This window comes from Dysidea avara, chromosome 11 (assembly GCF_963678975.1).
Source record: "Dysidea avara chromosome 11, odDysAvar1.4, whole genome shotgun sequence".
Lineage (NCBI taxonomy): Eukaryota > Metazoa > Porifera > Demospongiae > Dictyoceratida > Dysideidae > Dysidea > Dysidea avara.
In genome coordinates, this window is record NC_089282.1 from 14,040,394 (window position 1) to 14,068,033 (window position 27,640).

The following is a 27,640-nucleotide window of genomic DNA, read 5'->3' on the forward strand; positions in this document are numbered from 1 at the left end:
CTGGATCCACCCCTGCAGGGTGTCATATGGGTCACATAGCTTAAAAACAAGGTTAGTGTGTTAAATTCTGCAATTTTAGGAGCAAATTCCTACTCAGATCATCATTATAGATAGTGATCTTAAGTCAACCACAAGGGGATGATATATGCAGCTCCGGAGACTGCATGTCAATGACTATCTTTGTACCACTCACTATGCAGTAAGGAGTACAAAGATATGGAGTGAAATAGTGTATAATACAAAGTCAACTAATGCATTTTAGCTGTCTAGTATGAAATAGACAACTTACAAGCACAGCACGTGTTTCATAATACTTTAATTCATAAACTGTCACACACCTACAGTGTTCTAGAAAAATGATCATACAGAACACCACATGGTAGGAAAATTTTGAAATTTTAGTTTATGGATATACACCTTTCCCTATTAGTATATAGTGTGAAGGGTTGCAGTTAAGTGTCTATAAATTAATATACCACATGTAGTCGGTAGTGATATGTATGATTGTTGTACCTGTGCAGTTTACAACATAATTCTGTGGGAAAATCCCTATTTTTGCGTTGAGCAAAATAATAATTGTGATGACATGCTAAGGTAGGTAGGATTTCCCACGGGGTTCTGTTGTAATTCCACGGATATCTAGTTTCTATTGATTACTTTCAAAAATACACTATATAGTACTAAGGGATTATTTTCAACAATAATAATATGTTCTGCAAATAATACCTAGCTACTTGTATCAAGAGTGAATAATAAAACCTCTTTTATTATTCACTCTTGCTTGTATCCCATGAATATTGATAAAATTTCTGCATGCTTTTCAAATTTCATTAATAAGAAAAATACTTAGCTATATCAAAAGCACTCAAAAATACAGCTACATAGCAACTTGAGTGTATATGTTCTCTTTAAAAAATCAAAAAACAGTCACAGCGGCAACTTAGCTTGAATAGTTGCATTTGTAAGTAAATTGTAGCAACATGCATACAGTATATATGTCATAAACCACTATGATACTCACTTGTACATCAATGGAGTCTACTTAAGAGGAATGGAGTGTTTGGAGTGTACCCATGTGGTATGAAGTCATTTTGATGTATAATAAAGGGATGACACCAGCATACTGATGTCTCACCTTGTAACATCACATAACTTATTTTTTTATGTTATACGTACGTACATGTTCTGGAGTACTTGCTCCTGAGTCCTGCCCATGACTGAAAACAACAAAATAATAAATTCAAAATGCTTTTTTGCAATTACAAGAGATAAGATTAAGTGCTGTCTATGCAACTGTGCCTAAAACCCTTCCTTTACTATTATATTGATATGTTCATGTAGTGCTGGCAAATCTTCCTGGGGCAGGACTGGTACACTGTACCATCTTACAGGTAAAGGTGTGAGCACCATTTGAACCTCACCTGTTAGCTATCTGCACTTTTTGGAGATTGAAATATATATGAAGTACTTTTATGACATTGATTTACAAGAAATAGTTTTGAACCTGTATTCATTGACTTAGGATCTCTGGGGAGTTTATGACTTCATTTCACATTGAGTTTGAAAATTAATGATTATACTCTAATAGTACAATCAGTTCATCAGTCATGATTTAGGTTCAGCTGCAATAAACTGTAGCAGATTTAATAGTTATGAACTAAAAATTTTGTCATCCACTAAGCTGTGATGATGCTCCATTACCAACTTTGTCTGTAGAAGGAGGGACATGACGTTATGGTCAAAAAAAGGAAAAATAATGCATTGCAAACATATGGAAATGCAAACTTAAGGTAACATGGTGCAGCAGTGAAAAGACTGCTGCTGTTAAATAGCATCAAAAGTTGTCAGCCATCTATTAATATAATTATGATTTAGCATCAGAAAATCAAGAAAATATTGGTGTTGTCATTTGGCAATTTTAGTATTTTATAATATTGCATTGCTTATACAAATGTACTAGAAGTGCAATATTTGAAATTTCCAAATGACAACACCAATATTTTCCTGATATTCTGATGCTAAATCATATATTAATAGATGGCTGACAACTTTTGATGCTATTTAACAGCAGCAGTCTTTTCACTGCTGTGCCACGTTACCTTATATTTGCATTCCCATATGTTTGCAATACATTATTTTTCCTTTTTGATCATAACCTTATGTCTATCCACACTTGGTAATGCAGTACTAGCTGACCAAATTTCAACTCAATAGCCAGTGCCATTCTGGGGTTATGGGTCATCAAAGTTGATAAATTGAGTGTGTGTGTGGAAGACCCTTTCTCAAACCCTTTGCACATCTTGTCTTGTAGTTTGTGTTCCAAAGGATTTCCATCAAGTTTATTACTTGCCCCTTTGGATAAAAACAACTGAAAGTATTAAATATTACAAGATGTTCAGAAGATCCTTCTCCATCTTTCCAAATGTCTATGTTGTTTAAAAATACACCTCTGTACCCTCCACATGACAAAAAAATTGAAGAGGGTATACCTTTCAGCACCCCTCCCTACTGGACTCATTTCATACAAGGAAATTAATGTTCAACAAATGTAGCAAGAGTATGATATTAGGTTTTGTGTCATGGTGCATGGCAGTTCATAGGGTGCCACCATGATCTAATTCTGTGGTTAGTAGTTAGATGGTGACTGGTAGTTATAGAACTGACATGGAGCCAAAAAGGTGTCAATACCAGACTAGTGACACTTTAACAAACACGATGACATAAAAACTGTATTTGTGTACTTATTGCTGACTTTTACAAGATCAAATGCACCAAGCATGCGCTGATCCAAAAATAAACCAAGGTGGGTGGTTGGCTCATGCAGAGTTTAAAGTTGAGAGTCCTAAATATCTTTAGTATTTACATCAAAGAAAGAGCTAACAATGTTATCATCTACGTAGCTTGTACAGTGAAACACACAGTAGCATGTGCGCAGTGCTTAAAGTGCTTTGTCAGCAATTGCAGTATACAGGCTGATCATGAGTTAACACTAGTGCTGTTTTAGTATGGAAAATTAATTTTCGGTTTAGTTTTGATTAGTTTTTTTGCAATCAACAATAGTTTTAGTTTTGAGTTTACTAATACTATAAAATACTTTAACACTCCAGTGGCTAAAACAAATAAATCATATGTAGTAGTACACCTGTGCACATACCACACATTCCTCTCTGTCGTATGTGAGATGTAGGAGAGGTTAGTATAGGTCTCCATTGAATAACTAAATGTAAACTATCATCTCCCACTACTCACATGCCCCACAAGAAGAAACATTACCTTAAAGGTTATAACTATAATATTCCCTGTATATTTTCACCATTTGCTATTAAATAGCCAAATTTAAAATTTTATCAATTTTGATGCAGTTGACTTGCCTTAGGGTGACTTGCTAAAGAATAATAGTATATAAGAGTAAAATTGACTCAGCCCTAAAGTATAGAACCCATGCATATTTTCCTTTAAGAACTTCTCTTCCTAATACAAATACTGCCCATTATTTTAGATAATTTCATTAATGCGTAGTGTTACCAGTTACTATAAAATGACCCACCAGATTTGACAAAACCAGGCTTCCACATTTATGACTTTACTTTAAAGGACCATAACTCAATGTGGGAGTATGATATCAGTTTCAAATGTGGACCTGTAATTGCACAATGCAATGAAAGCATTTGTGTGAATAGTGTAGGTCAATAGCATACTGAATCATCAAGTTACAAGTGATTAAAGTCGAAGAATTGGATGTGTGTGGAAGCCTCCAGTCACATATATAAGGTGTTGGACTGGGTGGTATTGACATTTAATGCGGGGATTTAGTCCACATTGACAAAACATGCAAATAATTTGTTCATAATTAGCATTACAATTATAGAATCAATTTAGTAAATATTGCATGTCTGAGTGGCTGCAAGGCAATGCATAGTGGGTGGCTAACCATCTCACCTCCCAACCCCACCCCCCACTCCTGATCAGCCCTGTTCACACATGAAATAATCACAAACCCTGCACTCATTATTATTATACTAAGCCAAAGTCTTAATTCCACAAGCATGAATTAAACACACAATAATGAGTGCATACAAGATACGTAGATATGCATGTGTGTGTGCATGTGTGCTCTGAAATTTGGAATTTGGTTACACACTGAAATAAGAGATCTACAGCAACTGTATACAACAGGTATATTTACCAGGGAAATACCATTACTTAGTGTTAGCAAAAGTGAAAAGTATCAATATACACCAGTTATATGAGTCCTTAGCCAGGTCATGTTTTGAGTGAAAATGTGCTGTGTTGCCTCATAACAAACAACACCATTTATTAATACTTTTCATTATTTTCATATCAAGCAACTATATATACCCTCTAATGTTACTCTACACTCCACTCCTCCTATATAGGTATACACATGCTCAGTTTGGTTGACATGGCATAAATGTAGGTATTCTGAACCTGATACTATTACAATTGCTTAACCACAACTACATTAATGTTAGCTTAATTTCACGGAGAAGTACACCAGTGCCAAAAACCAAATGTATGAATAGTGACGTATGTAAAATAATTATCAACTTTATAAAACTCCATATTATTTTTCAAGTTTCAAGTACCATTATGATAAATACAGTGCCAGGATTGAAAATATGTAGCTATGTATATATATACATATATGTACATGTTATACTACAGATATCATGGTATTCGAAATATATACCAAAAGATATACAAACTTAGAAAAGATGTTATAGTGAGAGGCTTCAGGTGAAGCCTCGCACTATGGCACCCTTTCCTAAATATGTATATCTTTTGGTATATATTTCAAATACCATGATATCTGTAGTATAATATGTTAATACAACATTTCATCTCCCACTTGGAAGCAGTAACAGCAATTTCTAACGTTTTTACACTATTGTTAGTACTGGTAAGTAATTCCTTGTGATTAGCATGCTTAAGGAGTATGCACATGTGTCGCAGCCTGCAATCTTGAAAATCAGTCCAACAATCCATAGCAACTGTTGCTAGGCAACAAAATGTACACCTGACCTACTTACATGCTTTTTGGTGGTTGCTTAGCAACCGTTGCTATTGTGTCAAAATCACTTCTAAAATCAGTAGTGGTTACCTTGCAACGTTTGTTAGGCAACAATGCTGTTGCTAGGTAACAGGTATTGGTTACTATGGTAGCATAGTTGTCAAGTCGGACATGCCTAACTGGTAAAACAACTAAACACTATCAAAAGTTTTTAGCCAATCAGATGCGGATATCAAATGTACAAGTGATATACTGATTCTATTGGCTGGTTTGCTGTAGTATATCAAAAATATACCACAAGCTGCTATTGGAGTTTTTGTACAGGACATGATATTGATGTTATATTAATATATACTAGTAATAGCATGGGTAGCAGTGAAATTTGGGATAAATACCACGAGTGTTGTATTGGAAATTTACCATTTCCAATACAACACTCGTGGTATTTATCCCAAATTTCACTGCTACCCATGTTATTCCCAGTTAATACCATACTCGCTGCATATACGCATGCTGTGCATTAGCGTTGCCATGTACGTGGCAATTTGTCACTATGTACTAAACACGTGTCAATAATTGGCGCTACATTGTTAACATAAATTCTAGCCAATGAAATTGCAATTACAACTTTGTCACTGCTACCAGTGAAATACCGGTTAAATTTCACTGCTACTATTGAGACTTTTGTATGGGCAGTGAAACAGGTATGGTATTAATATATATATATATGTATGTACATTGTTTTGAATAACATGCATGTTGAGGCCTGCTATATATACGTATATACTACATGACTCTCTTTCAAATCATTGTTCAAGCACCAATACACTGTTTGTAAAGAAAATTATCATCAGAGACTTAAATTGAACACACTGCAGAAATTTTATAGTTTTGGCATTGTGGGAAAGTTATTATCTTAAGGTCGCCATTGACAAAAGTGTCACAAACTATTTTCAAAAATATAGTGCTTTCTATACATATAGTTGTTTATTTACAAATTCCCTTATCACTTATACTGATGTCCACAAAAAACCTTGCCTGATTTTTGTTAGTACGCCTCATGATGACAAGTAATTTCTTGAAAAATGCGTCCTGGCCTATATCCACTCAGAAAGAAAATTAGTTATTTTACTGTGATTCATTATGCCCTTACCCAAATTTATATAATTAATTATTCCCGGTTCTAATGGCACTCCCATCCACACCATGTCTCCGTCTACAAGAAAGCCTAAACTTCATTTGAAAGTTAAATTATGGCTATTACATATAGAACTACATACAAAGAACCTATACAAGTAACTGCCTACAACCTCACCACAGTGGGGGTCCACAGTGGGGGGGCTCCATCTTCAAAACCCAGACTGCTCCAAATCTGAATAGACAGCATACATAAGTTATTTACACAATCCTACAAGTGAATGTGTTACAATATAATACTCTCAATAGCACCTTGGCATATTATATTGAAATACATTAAGCAATTAGCCAATAGAATTGTTATTACACTTGTTGGTCTAGGTTCCTTGACAAAAACCTGTAATACTAATTTGATTGTAGTGTGGTGTGTTTCTATTATAAGTAAATGTCTGACTTGATAACTAGTGTTACCATAGTGATAGATGTCCCATGGCATAGCAACAATACAGCTGCTTAGTAATGGTTGCTAAGGTAAATATCATTTTGAGACCATAACAACAGTTGCTAGGCAACGGTTACTATGTGTGATTGGTCTTTTGATGTGGTTATTTTTGAATTTCTGTTGCCTAATAACAGTTGCTATGGTTGTCGGATTAATTTGCAATAGGACAGATGGCTGTGGTATTTGGGATTAACAGTTCTCACATTGTAAACAGGAAGGAAATAGTACTCGGCTTCGCCTCGCACTATTTTACTCCTTCCTGTTTACAATGCTCTCACACCATTAATCCTGAATACCACAGCCATCTGTCCTATTACATATACGAATAGTAATTTGTTCATAAAATTGCTACTCTGCCTCTTTAATTAAAACTATAAGCAATCAAGTATTTTATTAATGATGTAATGCACCCACACTAAGGTATATTTGACATCTGCTTGTGAATTTTGCAAGAAGCAAATAGTTCTTTCCCTGTGCCCTGTATGAGTTCATTACAATAGTTAATATTGCTTTTAAAAAGCCCAGTAATCTAACTTTGTCTGTCTCTCTCTAGGAACAGTACAAGCAATCAAGAATTCAGCACAACTTCAGAGAACACATACAACTTCACCAGTCCAGAATTGACCTGATGACTTCCTTAAATCATGAACTAGACCACAGCTTTTAGCTGTCTCTGTAATCAATAATAGTTTGAAAAACACTGAAATGCTACTATTTCCCTACACTGGTAATATTATAAGCATTGACTTCTAGAAATCACTTGACATGTACACTAGAAGAACGATTGGTGTGAGTATCACGTACTCAGAGAGGATCCATATAGAATCATGGTCTGTGTACTGTTAGCTATTTTATACAGCTGCAGTGCTCTTCCTTAATTGTTTTGTATTAGTCAATCAAAATGTCTAACTCTTTTTTCCTATTAGGAAAATGCCTTTGATTTACTGTGTAATTGCTACACTAATTCAGAAATACAAGTGTATTGTGTATGATGGTAATATCTGGTGTTCTAGGCTAGCATGTATTGTGGATTGAGTCGATTACTATAATCATTAGCTACAGATGCAACTTCCATGCCAAAACGTTATTAGATTTCAGATCACGATAAATTATGTGCTGCTCATGTAGGAAGGCCAGAGCTGATACAATCTATAGATATGTAATTTAACAAATTAAATTGTATAATTATGTGTTTGCTGATTGATTCCATTGATGCTTGTAGTACAGTGGGTGTTAGCACAGAGTTAGTAGCTCGGTACGATGACAAGGAAAAGTAAATACAAACTATACATTTAATGCAGGTATAACATTAAACCAATTAAAGCATATGTAAGCAAGCATATTATATGTACAATTGTGTCTCTATTTATTTATTGATTAGCAATACCCTTAGGGGTAACACGCTAATGTACAATTACATTATTATGTAAATAAGTACAATCTAAATGTGTCTGTGTCAATCTCAAAAAGATCGGGATAGGGTAAAGAATTCTATTCAATGGTTGTCTTGGGGAAACAGGATCAAGTTTCAATAGATTTCTGTTCTTGATTGGTAGTGAGAAAACTTTAATTGATGGTTAGCTCTAGTGTTTGGAAAGGATGGAGACGGCAAGTAGTGGTGTGGAACAATAAGTAGACTATTTACTAATTTGAATAAAAGGATTAGTCTATTATTTTGTGCCGATCTTTTAGAGTTTGCCAATTTAACTGATGTAGGATTGTGGTAATACTGTCGTGGTGGTTTCTTTGCTATGGGTTGTTTGTGACATTCTAATAGAGTAGTCATACATTATTATTATTGTGTAATAAACCACATGGTATCTTGACTATTTTGGAAGAAATGTAAGATAAAAAAGCAAACCGCAAAGACAGGCAGGGTGATTGTCAGGCATAGTTATACACAAAAAATATATCTAATCCCTTCATTCCCTTGTATAACCACCCAGTTGTCAAAAGGATATGATATCAAAGGTGGCATTACGGGTGAGCTGTAAAATTAGACAACAATTAAAGTGAAGTATGAAATAAATTATTTTGTTCCTACCTGTAAATAGTGTGACAAGACTAGCTACCAGGATACTCAATACAAACAGGATGCATTATGTCACTAAATTGACCTATTAAACTAGCTGGTTTACTTGCAATGCCAGTGTTATAGTGCTATAGTGATGCATTAATTGTGTGAGGGTTTAGTAAATATTAGTGCAACAATGACTAACACTGGTGTAGATATAAAGAAAACACAAAAAGATCTATATATAGAATTAAAGGCATGTAGCTAACTCAAAGATGGATGGTTCATACTTTGTATAGGAGCTAGGTGTATTCTACACCAAGCACTGTAAAAAGTAGTCCAGGCATGAGTGAGTTATATGGTGTACGAAAATGAATCTTTCAGTTTTTGTCCTGTATGATACACATTGCCTTTTTGCCTATCTCACACCCACACTGATTAAATTCCTTGACCATAAGGCACATCATAATTTTCTACAAATAGGTTAAGTACACACATCGATGTTTACAAAGATTTTTTCAGTTTCAGATAGCATCATACCTCTCACATTGGCATGAGGCTTTATCTTCAGCCAAAGTGATAATAGCATATCAAGATTAAATCAACAGGTGTCAGGGATCAGAGCGCAACTTAAAGGATTTGTTAATGCTGTTTGGATTAGATATTAATTATATTTGTGCATGCAAGGTTGAAGTTAGCCTGCCTATAGTATGTACACGTTGAGCTGGATCCTCAAAACATTTAATAATTCATGGATGCAATTACACATCATCTTGAAATTTGGCTCATTTGTAGCACTACTTAACTATTTCAAAATCACTGTGTTCAAATCCCTGACACAATATTTACGACCAATCAAAATTAAGCCAAAAGCACAGGATCCATTACAACACTTGTAATTTTATTGTCACCACTAATCATCTGGTTGACTAAAATGTTCATTTTATTGAGAAAAAAAATCCACTTTTATTTTTAGCTGTTGTTTTTCAGGATCCAGCTCAACTTATACATACTATAGTTTGGGACTGCTGTATTAGAATGACACAGATATGTGATTGCTTACAAATGCTTTGATGGTTTTCGTGTTATGCCTGATTTTCTATTCCATTAAAGATAGTTTGAGTCTTGACACTTTACTGACATCCACAAGAAAATTTAGCTTTTTGTATCAGTTTGTGCAGTACTCACAATGACAAACCACACTTTTAATTTGTGCTATACTCCATGCACTCAGTAGGTAAATGTACTTTACCACACTTGGAGAATTAAATGTGACATACACAAGTTATGGTAAATTTCCTACTTTAAGAATTAAAAAAACACAAAGAGATTAATTGAAGGCATGAAACTCAAAATGGATGGCTCAAATTTGGTACAAGAGGTGTATTCCAAACTCAAAAAATAGTCCATTTTCCATCTAAGCATGAATGAGATGTATTAAGAGTTTGTGAAAAATGAATCCTTTTGGTAGTTAGTATGGCCTATATCCCACATTGGCATGAGGTTTTATCTCTGCAAAGTGATAATAGCATATCAAAGATTAAATCTACAAGGTCAGGATTCAAAGAGGCAAGTGATAGTGCTATATACACTGTTAACACTAATCAACAAGATTATTTTTGAGAAGCAAGCAAAACCTCTTTGATAAATTTAACACATACATGACTTCAACATATAGCAATGCTTTCAAAGGTTTCTAACATTGAATCAGCAATCACATGGCAAAGTGCACTGCATGCTCATAGCCACACACACATGCATGACTCAAACCAATTAAGTGAAACTTACCTTAGCTGACTCAGTATACAACACATGTGCTAGCTAACTACCTGATTACACAGTGAAGCCATGTTATCAAGCAAACTGCCATAACAAGCAAGTTAGATTACACAAGTACAGCCACAATCAGGATTAGGCAATTAGACACTGAGGTGACCTTATACATGTTTCTAATGTGGTGTCTAGAGTTCGACCAGAGTTGCTTCAATATCCTTCGTTTTGGATCATTATCACTGACCAGTAATACTCTGTTCACTGTATATACTGCTTTTGTACTGTAAATTTTATATTATTTGCGATGTTGTCTGGTGGCCTACTACTGCCAAGTTTACTAGCATGATTGAAAGAGCACATTCTAAATTTACTAAAAATGTTGCCTTTGACTGAGCATCAACTTTACCACACAGCCATTCAAGTTTACAGAGCTGTTAATAATTATTCACCTTCCTATTTGCTAAATGTTTTTTCTAAAGATGTCACAGGTTATTGTGGACATAATGCAAATCATCTAACGATTGCCACTAACTTTGGTAAAAGAAGTTCTTTTATTGTGGAACAAGTGTATGGAATAGTTTATCTTCAAATGAAGTAAAACTACAAAGTAGCAGCAGTTAGTATTGCTTTAGTAGTAAGTATTATCTAATCCAAAACAGCCAAGCTGTAAAAAAAGTGTGCGGCCCTTGAGCGGCACAAAATTCACCTGAATTGTCATTATTAAAATTTTTACCATTAACCTACCATCACAGCCATTTCTTGGCCGCCACCTTGGATTTCACATCTTTTTCACCATAGCCTTTTTGAGGGCCGCACACTTTTTTTACAGCTTGGCTGTTTTGGATTAGATTTCATTTCTTTTTGTATTTGTATACCCCAAAGCCGGCCTATGGCCAGCTTTGGGACTTTTTAACCTATCTTTTTTTTTACCACAGGAAGAAGAAAAGATGAAGCAGAATCTGATGTACTTTAAATATTTTATCAGTAAATGTACAAATTATATATATAATTCATATATTGATTACAGAAATCTCCATGGTGGTTTCTTTGTAACTGAACACTCTACAAGGTGACTTCTTCTAGATGCTCTCTCTACAGGGTGAATTGTTTGTAGCTGAACGATCTACAAGGTAACTTCTTCTAGCTGATCTCTCTACAGGGTGATTTTTTTGTAGCTGAACAATCTACAAGGTAACTTCTTCTAGCTGATCTCTCTACAGGGTGGTTTGTTTGTAGCTGAATTCTGTACAGGTGATTTGTTTGCAGCTGAGCTCTTTACAGAATGGTTTCTTTGTAGCTGAACTCTCTAAAAGGCAACTTCTTCTAATTGATCTTTCTACAGGGCAATTTGTTTGTGGCTGAATTTTCTACAGGGTGATTTCTTTGCAGCTGAACTCTCTACATGGTGGTTTCTTTGTAGCTGAACACTCTACAAGGTAATTTCTTCTAGCTGATCTCTCTACAGGGAGATCTGTTTGTAGCTGAACTATCTACAAGGTAACTTCTTCTAGCTAATCTCTCTACAGGGTGATTTGTTCGTAGCTGACTTCTGTAAAGGTGATTTGTTTGCAGCTGAGCTCTTTACAGAATGGTTTCTTTGTAGCTGAACTCTCTACAAGGTAACTTCTTCTAACTGATCTTTCTGTAGGATGATTTGTTTGTAGCTGAATTATCTACAAGGTAATTTCTTCTAGCAGATCTCTCTACAGGGTGATTTGTTTGTAGCTGAATTCTGTACAGGTGATTTGTTTGCAGCTGAGCTCTCTACATGGTGGTTTCTTTGTAACTGAACTTTCTACAAGGTGACTTCTTCTAGCTGATCTTTCTACAGGGTGATTTATTTGTAGCTGAACTCTCTACAAGGTAACTTCTTCTAGCTGATCTCTCTACAGGGAGATTTGTTTGTAGCTGAACTCTCTACAGGTGTTTTGTTTGAAGCTGAACTCTCTAAATGATGGTTTCTTTGTAGCTGAACTCCCTACAAGATAACTTCTTCTAGCTGATCTCTCTACAGGGTGATTTGTTTGTAGCTGAACTATCTACAAGATAACTTCTTCTAGCTGATCTCTCTACATGGTGATTTGTTTGTAGCTGAATTCTGTATAGGTAATTTGTTTGCAGCTGAGCTCTTTAAATAATGGTTTCTTTGTAGCTGAACTCTCTACAAGGTAACTTCTTCTAGCGGATGTCTTTACAGGGTCACTAGTCTGTAGCTGAATTCTCTACAGGGTGGTTACTTTGTAACTGAACTCTCTACAAGGTAACTTTTTCTAGATGATCTTTCTACAGGGTGATTTGTTTGTAACTGAATTCTGTACAGGTGATTTGTTTGCAGCTGAGCTCTTTAAAGAATGGTTTCTTTGTAGCTGAACTCTCTACAGGGTAATATCTTCTAGCTGATGTCTCTACAAGGTCACTAGTTTGTAGCTGAGCTCTCTACATGGTGGTTTCTTTGTAACTGAACTCTCTACAAGGTGACCTCTTTTAGCTGATTTTTCTACAGGGTGATTTGTTTGAAGCTGATCTCTCTACAGGGAGATTTGTTTGTAGCTGAACTCTCTATACATGATGGTTTCTTTGTAGCTGAACTCTCTACAAGGTAACTTCTTCTAGCTAATCTCTCTACAGGGAGATTTGTTTGTAGCTGAACTCTCTACATGATGGTTTCTTTGTAGCTGAACTCTCTGCAAGGTAACTTCTTCTATTGATCTCTCCACAGGGAGATTTGTTTGTAGCTGAACTCTCTACATGGTGGTTTCTTTGTAGCTAAACTCTACAAGGTGATTTCTTCTAGCTGAACTATCTCTTTCCATAGTTGCATGAACTCCCTACAAGGTAACTTCTTCTAGCTGATCTCTCTACAGGGTAAATTGTTTGTAGCTGAACTCTCCACAGGGTGATTTGTTTGTAGCTGATCTCTATACAGGTTACTTGTTTCTAACTGATCTCTTCAATTCTGTTCAGGGTGACTGCTCTATTAGGATGACTGCTCTATTAGAGTATCTTGATCTCGCACTTGTTACACCAAGTTGGATTTCGTGTTATAACTCCGTGGCTTTAAGTCTGATTTTTCTACACCATTGAAGAGCCTTTCTAAGATGATTACTCCATCTGTACAACGATTTTCAAAGCATTACCCCAAGCGGTTTATCTGGTAGGCGTGGCAAGCAGTCGTTTTTTATTAGCTAATCTCGGTTGCGTAATTGTTACACACTGTTGGTTTTTTCGTTGTATCTTCCTGTTTTTTAGCTCGATTTCTTTCAAATCACAAAAGGTTTGAGGTTCAATAGTTAACCTATTCACCCACCGATTTTCAGCGTCTTCCCATACGCGGTTTACCCTGTAGGTGTGACAACATGAAATTTTCCCACATAATTATAATATATATAGAAAGGACAGGGATGATGGGTTTGGTGGCGTTTTCTTGGCATGTGGTGATGGGTATGTTAGCAGAGAAATTCCAACCAACTCTCAGTGTGAAATAGTGGCTGCTATTGTTGAGTTGACTGGTTCAACCAACTTAGTACTGTGTGCAGTATATAGACCACCAAATAGTACCCTTGAATATTTACAAACATTATGCAAGGACTTGGAACATTTGATGCAGCAGTATAGTGATGTACCTATGTGGATAGGTGGTGATCTGAATTTGCCTAATATTGACTGGGAAAATAATGTAGCAAAGCATGGTTCATACCCCGTTTCCTTCTGTGACACATTTTTAGAGCTTATAAATGATTACGGCTTCACACAGACTGTAAAGTTTGCAACTAGAGGAAATAATATTTTGGATATTTTTTGTACAAATAGACCTTCCCTTCTTAGTGGAAGTTACCCTATTCCCGGAATTGGTGACCATGAAGCGGTTCTTATTAAATCCTTGACCTCTGCTCAGACAGGTCCTCCAGTTAAACGTAACATATATCAGTGGTCAAGAGTGGACATGTCACAACTCCATCAGATGACAGAGAATTTATGCTCCATTTTTCTTACTGATTATTATTCTCCATCTACTCCAATCAATAGTTTATGGGAAGAGTTTAAGAATGTATGTCATAAGTGCCTTAGCACAATTCCAACTAAACAAATAACATCTAGTGCCAAGAAACCGTGGATTAATCGTCATATCAGATCTTTATCTCGTCGTAAACATCGATTGTCCAAACGTGCTCGCCAATCTGGTTTGTCATTAGATTGGTTACAGTATAACCTAATTAAAAAGGAGTCACAACAGCAATGTCGAAGAGCATATAATAATTATATTTATAATCTGGCCGGACAGGGAAGATCAGTTTCAAAGAAATTGTGGTCGTTTATCAAATCACAAAGGAATGATCACTGTGGTGTGGCAACTCTACAGGATGATGGAATTGTTTTTAGTGACCCACAAGGCAAGGCAGATTTAATCAATGAGGCTTTTACCACGGTCTTCACAAGTGAGGACACATCAATGGTGCCTGTTCTAGATGGCACACCATACCCAGAAATGCCTCCCATAGACATCAGTACAGAGGGCATTATTCATCTTTTAGAGAATCTTGATACATCTAAAGCTCCTGGCCCTGATAAGGTTCCAACTAGACTTCTAAAGGAACTTGCTTCTGAGTTTGGACCCATCTTATCTGTGATTTACAAGGCATCATTGGAACAAGGTCAATTACCTCATGATTGGAAGAATGCAAATGTGGTTCCAATATATAAGAAAGACGATAGGTCTTGCCCATTGAATTATCGGCCGGTTTCCCTAACATGCATATGCTGTAAAGTGTTCGAGCATATTATTAGTTCTAACATTTATAAACACCTGGAGGATAATAATATCTTAAGCAATAATCAGAGTGGTTTTAGAAAGGGTCACTCTTGTGAAACCCAACTTCTATCAACTGTGGATGACTTTCTACAAAATCTGAATTCAGGCTTGCAAACTGATGTGCTGTTACTAGATTTTAAGAAAGCGTTCGATAAAGTTCCACACCAATGTCTGTGTCATAAGTTATCACATTATGGGATTCGTAACAATACCCTCAATTGGATTCAGAATTTTCTGACAAATAGAACTCAACAAGTGATTATAAATGGATATAGCAGTAGCCCTAGTAATGTGATATCTGGAGTCCCTCAGGGGACGGTCTTAGGGCCATTATTATTCCTCTGCTATATCAATGATCTACCCGGTAATGTTAAATCATCTGTTAGGCTTTATGCTGATGACGTGTTACTCTATCGAGCAATACATTCTGCTGCAGATCATGATATTTTACAACAAGACCTGCATTCACTAACACAATGGGCAAAAACATGGCAAATGACGTTTAATTTATCCAAATGTGAGCTACTGCGCATTACAAACAAACAAAACCCCTCAAGGTATTGTTATCATATGGATGGTGAGGAGGTGAGATCAGTGCCTAATGCAAAGTATTTGGGAGTTATTCTGGATGAGCATTTAACATTTAATGAACATATTAAGAAAATTGTTAATAAAGCAAACCAAGTTAGGGTTTTTTTTACAAAGAAACATTAGTTCTTGCCCAGCTAGGGTGAAAGAAGCCTGTTATATATCTATGGTGAGACCAGTTGTTGAATATTCTAGTGTTGTGTGGTCACCTTTTACAAATAAAAACATAAACTTAGTTGAGTCGGTGCAGCGTAGAGCCGCAAGATTTGTGACTGGTGATTATGGTTTATGTCTAGTGTCACAGGGATGTTAAACTCACTTGGATGGACATCTTTGGAGTGTAGGCGAGAAATCTCACGGGTTATCATGCTTTTTAAAATATTACATAATGAAACATCCATTTCCAGTTACCACCTTCCTATGCCAATAACCACATGTACAAGAGGGCACTCTTACAGATTCAGACAGGTATCAGCCCACTTAAACATTTATTTGCACTCTTTTTTCCCTGCCACTATCAAAATATGGAACAGCCTCCCAGCTACTGCAATTGAAGCAACCAATGTAGATGACTTTCAGAAAAGGATTGTAGACTATTTTTGTATTAATCCAGCTATATAGTCTAAAATGTTGTACATTTTGTTTTCTTGCATGTATCTGTGCTTTATACTCCCTAATGGAGGTCTGCACAGTATTAATAATAAATAAATAAATAAACATATTGGTGTTATTTTTCGTGAATAATCGCTCATAACTCTTTGCCTGTTTATCGTATTCCAGCCAATGTTAGTACCGAGATGCGCCTTTATAGGTGGGGACTATTCTACGGAACGGAACGGAACGGAACGGAACGGAATGATGGACTAAACCACGGAACGGAACGCTTTCTCAAACTGAAGCTTGCAACTTACCATTGCTGAAACTTCCCTTATAAGTTAGCAGTGGCATCTCCAGTGGGTGGTTAAACATAAGATAAAAAGAATTAACGGATCGATTGTGGGTTTTTGTTGGTTGTCATTAGTAACGAAGTATTATTGTGGGATGAGCTGTATCAGTGATGTTCATCCATACGGAAGGGAACTTTATGCGAGCTGTTTTTCTTATTTAGACTTTACAAAACAGTCTGGGCCGGTCTTTCAAGTCATAAGTCAGTGTATAAATAAAGCAAGCAGGAAGATACTGGTAACAGGAAAGAGCCAGCTGAATTAAAACTTGAAGAATTTTGTGCAGTGTGTGAGGAGCAAATATTTTGGCAGACCGCAAGGAGGGTATATTCTGCAAACATCACTGAAGTGTATGCATGGAGTTATTTATATATTAACAGCTGGTGCAGTGGACTAATGCCGTATTCAATACTGAGCTGATTTTATCTGTTGCACAATTCAAGGATGTGTCTAACTGCTAGCCTTGAATCAGGCTAAATGTCAAAACTCCAAGATCAGCCAAATCTCTATTATAAGCCGCATGTGAAACCATGCCCGTAGCCACCAGGCAAACGTGATTTGGACCAGGATGTGTGTGTAATTTCAATGTATCTAGTCAGACCTGAAATGGAACACTTACATTAATTACATACCACCTAAGAATCCTAGGATTTCTTAAGTGTAACGTTTCACATGCTTCACTTCAAACAAAACAGGTTAAATTTGTTCGTCTATTTTCAAGTGATTCCCAGTCCAGCTGGTCCATGAAATTACAATGGGATCACATGTATTTGTTACAGTGCGGGCTGTCCTGTGTTGGATCTACTCTAGAGTTGAGATTTCAAGGTAGACTCACTGCCAATTTACTGACACTAGTACTGTTGTAGCATGTTTAAGTGGAGGACAAATGAAATAGTAATGCTAGATTATTTATGTATACAAATTTTTCATAATGAAATTGATATCCCATTTTGATTTGTACTTCCACTTTGCAACATATTCAAGAGCAACAAGCTACCACACTTAATCTCCAACCACTGTCATTAATTAACCAAGATCTCACTAGTCTGTAATTCACCTTACTGTAGTGATTTTATTGATTCATCTGTATGCTTTCTTCATTTCCTTTGAAGTTGTACCAAGAGTTCGTAATAAGGTGGGGAGTGTCTAACTTGAATGCATTCACCAAACACCCTGCTTAAAGTAACACCTCGGCCTTATTTCAGAACAAAGGCTTTACCTTCTTCAGCAACTCTAATCAACAGTTTTCTACCCCCCAGTAAAGGTGTTGATTTGATGAAAGGTGAACTTTACACAGGGTGTTTGTACAGGCCATACTGAGAGTTAGACACTCTCCCCCATACAAATCAGTATTACGAACTCTTGGTTGTACAGTATAGGTAAACAAAGATAAGTTTCTCTCCCATCTTATGCTAGGATTTCTATTGACAAGGAAAATTCAATTATTTGTATACAGGCTCAAAATTGAGAAAATATGAAGAAAGTGAATTAATATTATACAGTCAGTTTGCTTTTGGATATTTAATGTCTCCAACCACAACAAAAATTCGATGAATCCATGCATCTCATCACTGGTCGTCTGAACATTCTGAAAGTGATACCTCACTCAATCAACCATATATTCTGTTTATTAGACTGAATAAAGTTATGATTACCTAAACAATCACTAAATTAATGTTTTATAATTATCATATTCCATTTTCCTGGAGGTTCCACTGATAAAATGCAATTTCAGCAATGATAGCAGCTAGCCAAGCTGCAAGTTGATTCAGAAAGCACTCCATTCTGTAAAATAGACCCCATCCAGAATTCAACTCAGTACTCAGGCTGAGATATCTGACAATAGTCCACTACTCTCTTACTGAATCATTGATGTTCACACAATATAGCCTCCTTGAGGTATCTGAATGTTTGCTCCTCACACACTGCACAAAGTTCCTTTAGATTCTACTTAGACTGAGTTGATTCAGTTTGTCACCATACTTGTTTCCTTTGTAGTGTAGCTATACACATACTGATTTATGCCGATTAGAAAGGCTGGGCCTCAGACTGTACATTCTAAAGTCAAGTAAGTAAAAATAACTCACATACTAGTAAAAAAGTCATGCATTAAGTTCCCTACTTGATATATCCGAAGATGAAATCACTGAGTCAGCTATTCCCACAATTAGTACTTCGTTACTAATGACAACCAACAAGAACCAACAAGAACCCACAATCGATCCTTAAATTCGTTTTATCTTTCTTGGGGTACGTTTGATTACCTGCTGGAAGTGCCACTGATAATTTGTACAGCAATGGTAAGCTGCAAGCTTCAATCTGAGAAAGCATTCCGTTCCGCAGTTTAGTCCATCATTCCGTTCCGTTCCGTTCCGTTCCGTTCCGTTCCGTTCCGTAGAATAGTCCCCACCGCCTTTATATCCCCTTCTGTGTGCCAAATTTCAAGGCAATCGGATGTGGCGTTCGCGTTTTATAGCAGTTTTTGTAAATGTGCGACAAGAGAAAGAAAAATAAGAAGAAAAAAAACACGAAGAAACTGAGCCAATTTTTGAAGTCGCATATCTCGGGAACGCGTGAAGCTTTCTCGCTCAAATTTGGAATGTGGAGTGCTGCAGTTGGAGGGCATGTGCACAGTAAAAATCGTCTTGTTTCATCAAGGAAGCACAGAGCTACGGAGGTGCGAAAATTGCGTTTTCTTTCTTCCTGTCAATATACTCAAGGGTGTTACGCGCCGGCTTCTTGGGCCGCACGACACACTACCGTGTGTCTTGATTTTAATAGTAAGTATATTGTTGTTGTTTTTAAAAATATTATTTATTAAATGCTATCCCACTAGGGACCTCAGTGAGAAGGCTAAAGCCTGTGAATACAGGGGATCAGAAACGTGTAACTGAAACATTGAATAATGTATATAGAAAAATCCCAGACCCAGTGGTTGTAAGTGTATATTAGTTGCTGTATTGTGTAGTTTTTGTATATTTCTGTATGGTGTTTTGGTGTATATTTCCGTAAGTTGTTTTCAGGGCTCCACTGAAAATCAGCATAAGCTGAGTGGACTCCATGCTTAAATATTATAATATTAATGATGATGATGGTTATGTCATTGGTTTCTGTTTGGGGTTGCGTGGTATTTCCATTATCAGAACTGAGTTACTATAGTGAGAACTGTTACTAACATGATCCACACCATATGGAACTGCTGTGAGTAAGGAATTACATACCTGTCCCAGCTCTGTAGCTTTGTATCTACAGTTACACCACCTATAATGCAGAAGACTTGCAACATAATTGTCTTCACCCTTCAGTGTCCCAGTTTTCCGGGCACTTTTATTTGAAATGGTGCATGCATGTGACAAGGTTCCGATCCCCAACCAGCCTTCAGTATGTTTTTGTCTTATGTCCTCAGCTATGCTGGAGAGTTCAACTTTCATGATCTGTCCCCTTTTGTGTTAAGTGTTATACCTAGCTATACCAATGCAACATAGCTATCTTAAATGTTTTTTCCTCGCAAACACTTCACACCGTGACCACTTGCATAAAGTATAGTGGAATTCAAATTCGAGTATGCATAAAGATCCTTTACACAGTTGCATCAGTATTTTAGTTTCTATGCTTAACCATTGGACTAGTATAGCTCCAACAAAACAGAAAAAAAAAAAAAGAATTACATGTGTAGTATGTACATTGCGTAATGTATATAGCTATCAGGCTTTACATATACTCCCCTGCATTACAATTGAAAAGTACACTGCCGAGACCATATATACGGGCCGGTGAGTTACTTTTCCTTTCCTGGAGTGGTCACTTAGGTAGCTACAGTGGATTGCACGTCGGTTGTCAGTTAACCATAGATTACCTAATACATAATCCAATGGTAGGCATTCCAGTATCCGAGATTTTTTAATAAAAAATTTCTCCGTACATTCCCCAATAGAACCCTGGCACAAAACAGCAACTCGCGTTTAACTTGGGATTGCTCTGTAGTCCGAGCTCCAATGAGGATAAAATTCGCTATGGGGTTTGTCCACACGCTAATCATCATGAAAATCTTGGTTTTGTCATGCGCTTTACATATAAGTAAGTTTTGTGTTGTTTTGTAATCTTTTCAAGCCTTGTAATGTATGTAGAATAATTTAAAACTTTAAAAAACATACTATCGGGTGGAAGGTAGTCACTGGTGCTTACTTTAAAGTTTGTAGTTACTTCGATCGGGTTAGCGATTTTCAGCTCCAGAGCAATTTTCTGATGGCTGTGTCATCAGCTCAATAATGCAAACCACTTCAAAGTCAGCATAACAATGCCGTAACTGAAACCACAACTCCACCTTAGGTATTGTTGCATCATTGTGGCACCTCCACTTTAGTTGTTTACCTTTATAAGTTGTTAACTTGATGTTTTTACTTACTTGAGATAGCCACTTACCTATGGATATACACCATTGTATTGAGAAGTGTGCAGTAGGTGAAACATATTTGCTCACCACAAAGCATACAAAGATCACTGAGATCCGATAACGTCTGAAGTTACTCTCATTGCATGTACAAACTTGTAGCTAGAAGCAACTGCAGTTTCAAGACAGTTCAGATTGCTAGATGGCTTCCTGATTCAATTGTGCCATTTTTCCCTTTAAAATGTATGGGAAGCCCTGGAGAAAAAATGTACCTTTTTTCAGTTTTAAATCACTGTGCATGCCAAAGTAGTTAATTCCAACCCAACAAACTATATATTTCTGAGATCGGCAATCAATACTCTATCTATTGAGCATATAAATAGTCCATTTTTCCAAAATTTTAAGATCGGGCTGGAATGCCTACCAATGGTGCATGGATCCAGGATGGGGCATTTGGGGCAAATGCCCCCCCCCCCCCTCCAAGAAATTGTATACAAGATCGAGATACTCTAATAGAACAGTCAATTACTCTAATAAAGCAGTCACAATGTTCATGAGGCAGTGCAGCTTACTTATGAACTATGAATAGGATTTTATTCATACCATACGTGATATAATATATTTGGTAAAGGATAACTAGCTATTATTGCTGTGACCTTTTTTTTTTTTTTTTTTTGCTCTTCAACTTTTCAGCAAGGTGCCCCCCCTCTTTCCAAACTCTGGATCCGCCCCTGTAATCTATGGTTGTATACCGGCAAATGGGACTCACGTGAAAACCGACCAATGGTAGGCGGCCAGACTACCGTGTTTTTCAGGTTTCTGGCGAAAATCAAAGCATTAACGTAATCAAACACGTTATCCGTGCTTAGAACTAGCAAGGCTTGCATAACTTGCAGCATACTAGCAATACTTGAATGTGTACAATGATCGGCAAAAGGTGCGAATATTCACTTTAAATGCCTTGCAAGCGGTTCGAATTACAGATCACGTGTTTGATCACATTAATACTTTGATTTTCGCCAGAAACCTGAAAAACACGGTATTTCAATTTTTTATCAAGTGTCTGATTTTTCACGTATCTACAGCAGATTGCATTTCCGTTTAAAAATCGCGTCACGCATGCGCTGCGTTAATACACACAGTTGTAAATGCAATCCGCCTCCACGGAACTATCTTTACAGAATGGAAATCTTAGTCCTCGACGTCAATAACTTGCTCCATGAAACAAAACATCTTCATTCTCGTGTGCGCATACGGGTATGCGCCACGAAATTTTTAAAAGGAAATTTAATCTGCTGTAAAAGTATAGCGGTGATCGAATCGCGTAATGTCCGCGTGGGGGCGTGACCGTAAGAGCCTTGGCAAACTATTACGCACTACTCTACGCTTTAACGCTTCGAACAGAGATGCAAACGTCAATACCTCGGCGTGCCGCGTCACCCGATGCATGAAAACCTTGCATATGCACTGGATGTTATAGCTACGCAAGGAAATTTAAAATTTGACTTAAGAAAAAGTTTGACGAATTCACACTTCAGCAGATTTTACGAATAAAATGTTGACTAAAATCAAGAAATTGTAGACAAGACCTGTACTTTTAAACTTATAAACATTTGACGAATTAAATTCATCAACTTTTTTTTAATGGATTCGTAAAATTTTTGATGTCAAAATTTTGGCGGTATATAAATAGCGACTGGAGGGACCTAGCCTTAGATTTAGCTATACATATAGGTAAAGGTGTACTTGGAATACGTATAGGAGCCGAAATGAAGACTAGAAATTGTAGATTTGTACTTGTAAGTTGGCGCCGGCTACAATAGCTACGTGCTTGTTAGCTGCTGCTATATACTACTTCTATTGTTACTTGTTAGCTACTATATACTGCCTACTACTTATAACGTGCTTATAGCTACCGCTGGTGTATAGCGCTATATAGCCTTGGTCTTTATAGTTTATATATTTTGTGTATACTATTATTATTATTATTATTATTTGGGGGAAAAGGGCAGACAACAAAGCTGATTAAGCCCAAATAATCACAAATTATAAATGCTGTTAGCTATAACTAGTTAGCTAGTCTCGCGTAAAATATAACGACTTTTTTCCCCACCCACACTAATGCACCTATCAATGTATTGCCTCCCCCCTTCTCCCCTCGAGTGTAACTGTGGCTTTACAGGGAGATTGACACGAAACTGCTGCCCCACTATGGGGTATTTGACGATCGTTCACTAAGCACCCAAGTATTTTTTGTTGTAGCTTTCAATGCATGCTAGTGTCAAATCTCCGTGTTGCAACTGGAGCCAATAGTGGGGATATGACACAATAGGTTTGCCCTACTGTGGGGCATTTGACATTCGACTGTGTCAAGGTACAAACATTGTAGATGTTTAGCAGTTACTGACAGGTTACCGCTATAACAGAGGAGGTCCAACCCAGCTAAACCCATGCAGTGAGCAATTAATGCAACTAGTTCCCGCAGCTAGTTCAGCGAGTTCCAGCCGGTCAGTGTGGTTTTTGCTACTCACCAACATTCCGCGTTATTGTTATTTTGGAGTCAATGTGGTTCTTGATAGCGGGCATTAGCTATAGGTATGAGCCTTATCCGCAATTACGTCGCAACGCAAAAATGGCGAAAAGTGTGGGGGCCTTTTGTACAGAGAGCCAACCAAAAGCAGACCGTAGGACTACTCGAGAAGTACGAAAATGCGTGCCCCTACTTAGTAAGATAGTTAATAACTTAGTAAGATAGTTAATAAGTCTCACCAGAGTTTTCTCATGTTTTCTTCACGTGGAACATCTCGAAATGTTATCCCTTCCATACAAAGTATCCCACTTGGCCCCCACACTTTTCGCCATTTTTGCGTTATTTTCGCGTTGTGACGTAATTGCGGATAAGGATACTAACCTGGGATTGGTATATCTATGGTATTATCATCACATGTCGTTTTGTTAAATACCTCGCGTACGGCTATAATAGTTTTGGCGTATAAAACTTAATTTTAGCGTATGTAAGCGACCATGCATGGCTTAGGTATAATCAACGAAAATTTCCATATCTAAATTTTTTTGCATAGCTATACAAAAATTTCGTGCTAGATAGCATCTATATAGGGAGGGGTAGCCAGCGCCCACGCAAAAACCGAACATGGTGTATGAGAGTCCTAATATTTAAGTATTTCTCTGTATTTAAAATATATTTGTTAATACAATATAATTCTATTTTCGATTTTTACGGTGGCGTTTTACCTCGAGTTTTTGCAAAGGACACATGAGAGAGTAGCTGGGAACTTCAGATGAGACACAGGCGTACTTTGCACTGTCAATTTGAAACGTTGTATAGAGCGGCATTTGGAATTTCTAAATATTTAATGGATTTCTAATTGGATTTCTCAGATAGAGGTGTACGAGAGTCCCAAGACGTTGGCTACCCCTCGATCTATAGCTATAGCTGACATGGCAATAACAACTGACAATTCTTTAAATAATTGATTTTTTATATATGTGATACACTAGTTTGTTGGTTTATTTTCAGGTAAATTGTTTACTTGTACTACAAGTGACTGCAGCCCCATCAGCTGCGACTGCTGTGAACGCAGATTTTCCTGGTGCTCAGAAGGGTCCTACTAAAACTAAGGACCTAGTAAATGATGTAAATAAGAGTATGGGAACAACAGAACCACCAACAACTACGGCAACCACAACAGAACTACCAACAACTACTGGAACAACAGAATCACCAACAACTCCATCTCAATCTGATAATGCAAACAAGTTTACGTATCATGGAGAAGTTGCCTTGTATTACAGTGGTGGTGGAGACTTCACAGTGATACTAATTTATCCATATCTACAAGTGCTTGAGATGATTAACAGTAGTGACTCTATGAATCTGTCATCTAATCAGACCTTCAATCTATATAAGAAGATGAACCTCTTACTACTTGAGAATAGTGTAGAGCAAGATCCATCAGGTGGCTTAATCAGGGTTGTTAAAATTGGCAACAATTACACTATTGATCTTAATGGAGAGTACCCTGAAGAAAAGGAAAGTAAGCAACTTCTCGATGTGTTAACTCTCGTGTGGTCTCATATGCCACCATTGCAGGATTTATCATCCAGCACGGTTGTACTGTATAATAGGGGTAATGGAGGTTTTGGGTAAATGAATATCACTAAATACCAGCTTCACATGCCATGCCTTGGCAGTATTGGTTAGGTATAACCAAGCCCAAAAATGCCTTCAGTAACTACAGCCCTAAACGCTTCCAATATAGATTGCTAAAAGTTTTTATTCATCAATGGAATTTAATTTCTACTAACTGACTAACTGCATGTACATGCCTGCCTGCCTGATGCCTTCAGACAAGCATAACATGACTTGATAATGGCTAAGGCTATGAAACGGGCTTGATTTTTTAACAAAATAACTGCAGATATTTTCAAGGAGTAGTTAATTGCATTTCCCATTGCACAAAGTTCTGAATAGTATATCATGTCTATTAGATTGTCTATTTATATTGCCTGTTTATCTGTCTATTAGGGTATTTTTGACTACAGGTGTATGTTCTATTAGAGTATTTCAACAGATCTCTGTATGATCAATGTAGCTATGGACTTATCTGAACATTTTTATCATTGCCTGAGACACATAGGGGTTCATCAAGGTTCCACTGTACAAGGGTCATTGTGGTGTGTATCACTTCTTTATTGAAGGTGTACAGCAAAAGTTATTGGATAAAATTAAATTGGTTACAGTGGACATAAATTCATTGGAATGTCAGTGCCAATTATATCACACAATTAAGTTGTGTCTCTGCAATACTAATTAAAATTGAAAGGATAGTTGCTTGATTTATGTACACTGAGGGGTTCAGTCCACCTGTAACCTTCTTCATAAAATTTCAGTAACTTTTGTTATACACCTTCAGTAAAACAGTGATACACATCAGTATGCTTCTTGCATGTACATGATACTATAGATCTGTATGCATTGGAAAATGTAAAACTTTAATTAAACCCGGCCCCTTGAAAATAGCATTTCCATCATTTTATTTACTTACTGCCGGGCTGGAAAACATTTTATATGCTCGTAGCTTTTTAGTGGGTCATCATGTTGCAGCTGCAGGCTTTGCACTGGCCTAACTAGAACTTATAATGATTGTTTTCTATGCCAGTTTTATTGACAAGATTAAAAAATAGGGTTCCAAAGGAATGCCTCCCCTTCTAATAACACTTAGTACACATGTTATACAAACCCCATAAGAACTTTGGCACTTTTTTATCAAAAGTGAACAATTATATGACTTATTGGTGCTAGACTATAAAATTTAATATGCATGGTTACTGGTAATAAATATGCAGTGTAATTATTATGGAACTTCTAAAATTGCTCATATACACTGTGGCCTATAATATTGATCTCTATAAATTTCCAGCAGCTACTACTTAATACATCGAAGTTATTTTGTGATCTTGATATGCTTGCATGTGGCAGTGCAAGACTTTTATGATCATTATTTTTCAGGCCGCTTTATGGTCTCAGAATACTTAGAAAACACAGATGGTAGCCCTGATGCTAATTTATTGGTGTTGAAGAGCTCTGCATATTCTGACCAATATCTTAGATGGCATGATGATGGGAAAGTGGATTGTGAGGTATGTAAGAATACATGATGGTAATAGAAAATTTTATTGATTTTGTTATATACATACATGTAGCCATTCCGAAAAGATGATGCTCACTACTTCTACTGGAAATTTGCATTACCCATGACAACACAAATTATTCCACAAATGCTGCCGGTTCATTTATGGACAGATTCAAACCATGAGCTTGTCTTTGTACACGGGTCTCCCCGTGTGACTACAGGAAGTACCACAGAAAGTACCAATAGTACTAACTATAGTGTACAGTAACTTTTGTATATTACTAGTTAACAACATAATAGATGTAATTTTATGCACCAATTTCTGATCTTACTCTGTATAATATACTATTATATATGCATCAGATGCTATACTTTCAAATTATCTTACAGAGATTGCATAATATTGCCAGCACCAAATTTAGCACACAATATTGAGATAATGACATTTTTTGTCATAACACTATATAATACGATGATATGCAACATTTGACGAATTCAATATCCTTTTTATAACCCCTGGTCAGGCTTCTATTGTGGCAGATGCAGGGGTTATGTGGGGTACTGATAGACTCTGACACAGTTTTAGTGTTGCAAAGACTGGAATAAATAATAAGCTTATCCATTAATTATTCAAATGTATATACTTGAAATTAAGAGATGTTATAGCGTTACAGTTGGATTGTGCATGTGGAACCTATTTTGGCTTATATAATGTATAAATATCAATGTATCCATACATTAAAGAAAACACATTATGGTTTTAATTTCTTACAAACCATTTCTCTGTGTATTAGGA

The 27,640-nt window shown here is 36.6% G+C and overlaps 1 protein-coding gene across 2 annotated transcripts; it reads left to right on the forward strand.

Annotated features, from left to right (window-relative positions):
• Window positions 1-19,384: 19,384 nt before the first annotated feature.
• LOC136238656 (uncharacterized) lies at window positions 19,385-27,245 on the forward strand. Of its 2 annotated transcripts, XM_066029229.1 has the most exons (5): window positions 19,385-19,580; window positions 19,637-19,737; window positions 24,729-25,245; window positions 26,721-26,851; window positions 26,915-27,245. In XM_066029229.1, the coding sequence occupies exons 1-5, from the start codon at window positions 19,400-19,402 to the stop codon at window positions 27,110-27,112; spliced, it is 1,128 nt and encodes a 375-aa protein (XP_065885301.1). In that variant the 5' UTR covers window positions 19,385-19,399; the 3' UTR covers window positions 27,113-27,245. The 2 variants fall into 2 exon arrangements, with proteins under 2 accessions (XP_065885301.1, XP_065885302.1); XM_066029230.1 differs by lacking the exons at window positions 19,385-19,580; window positions 19,637-19,737 and adding an exon at window positions 22,865-22,989.
• The last annotated feature ends 395 nt before the right edge of the window (window positions 27,246-27,640 follow it).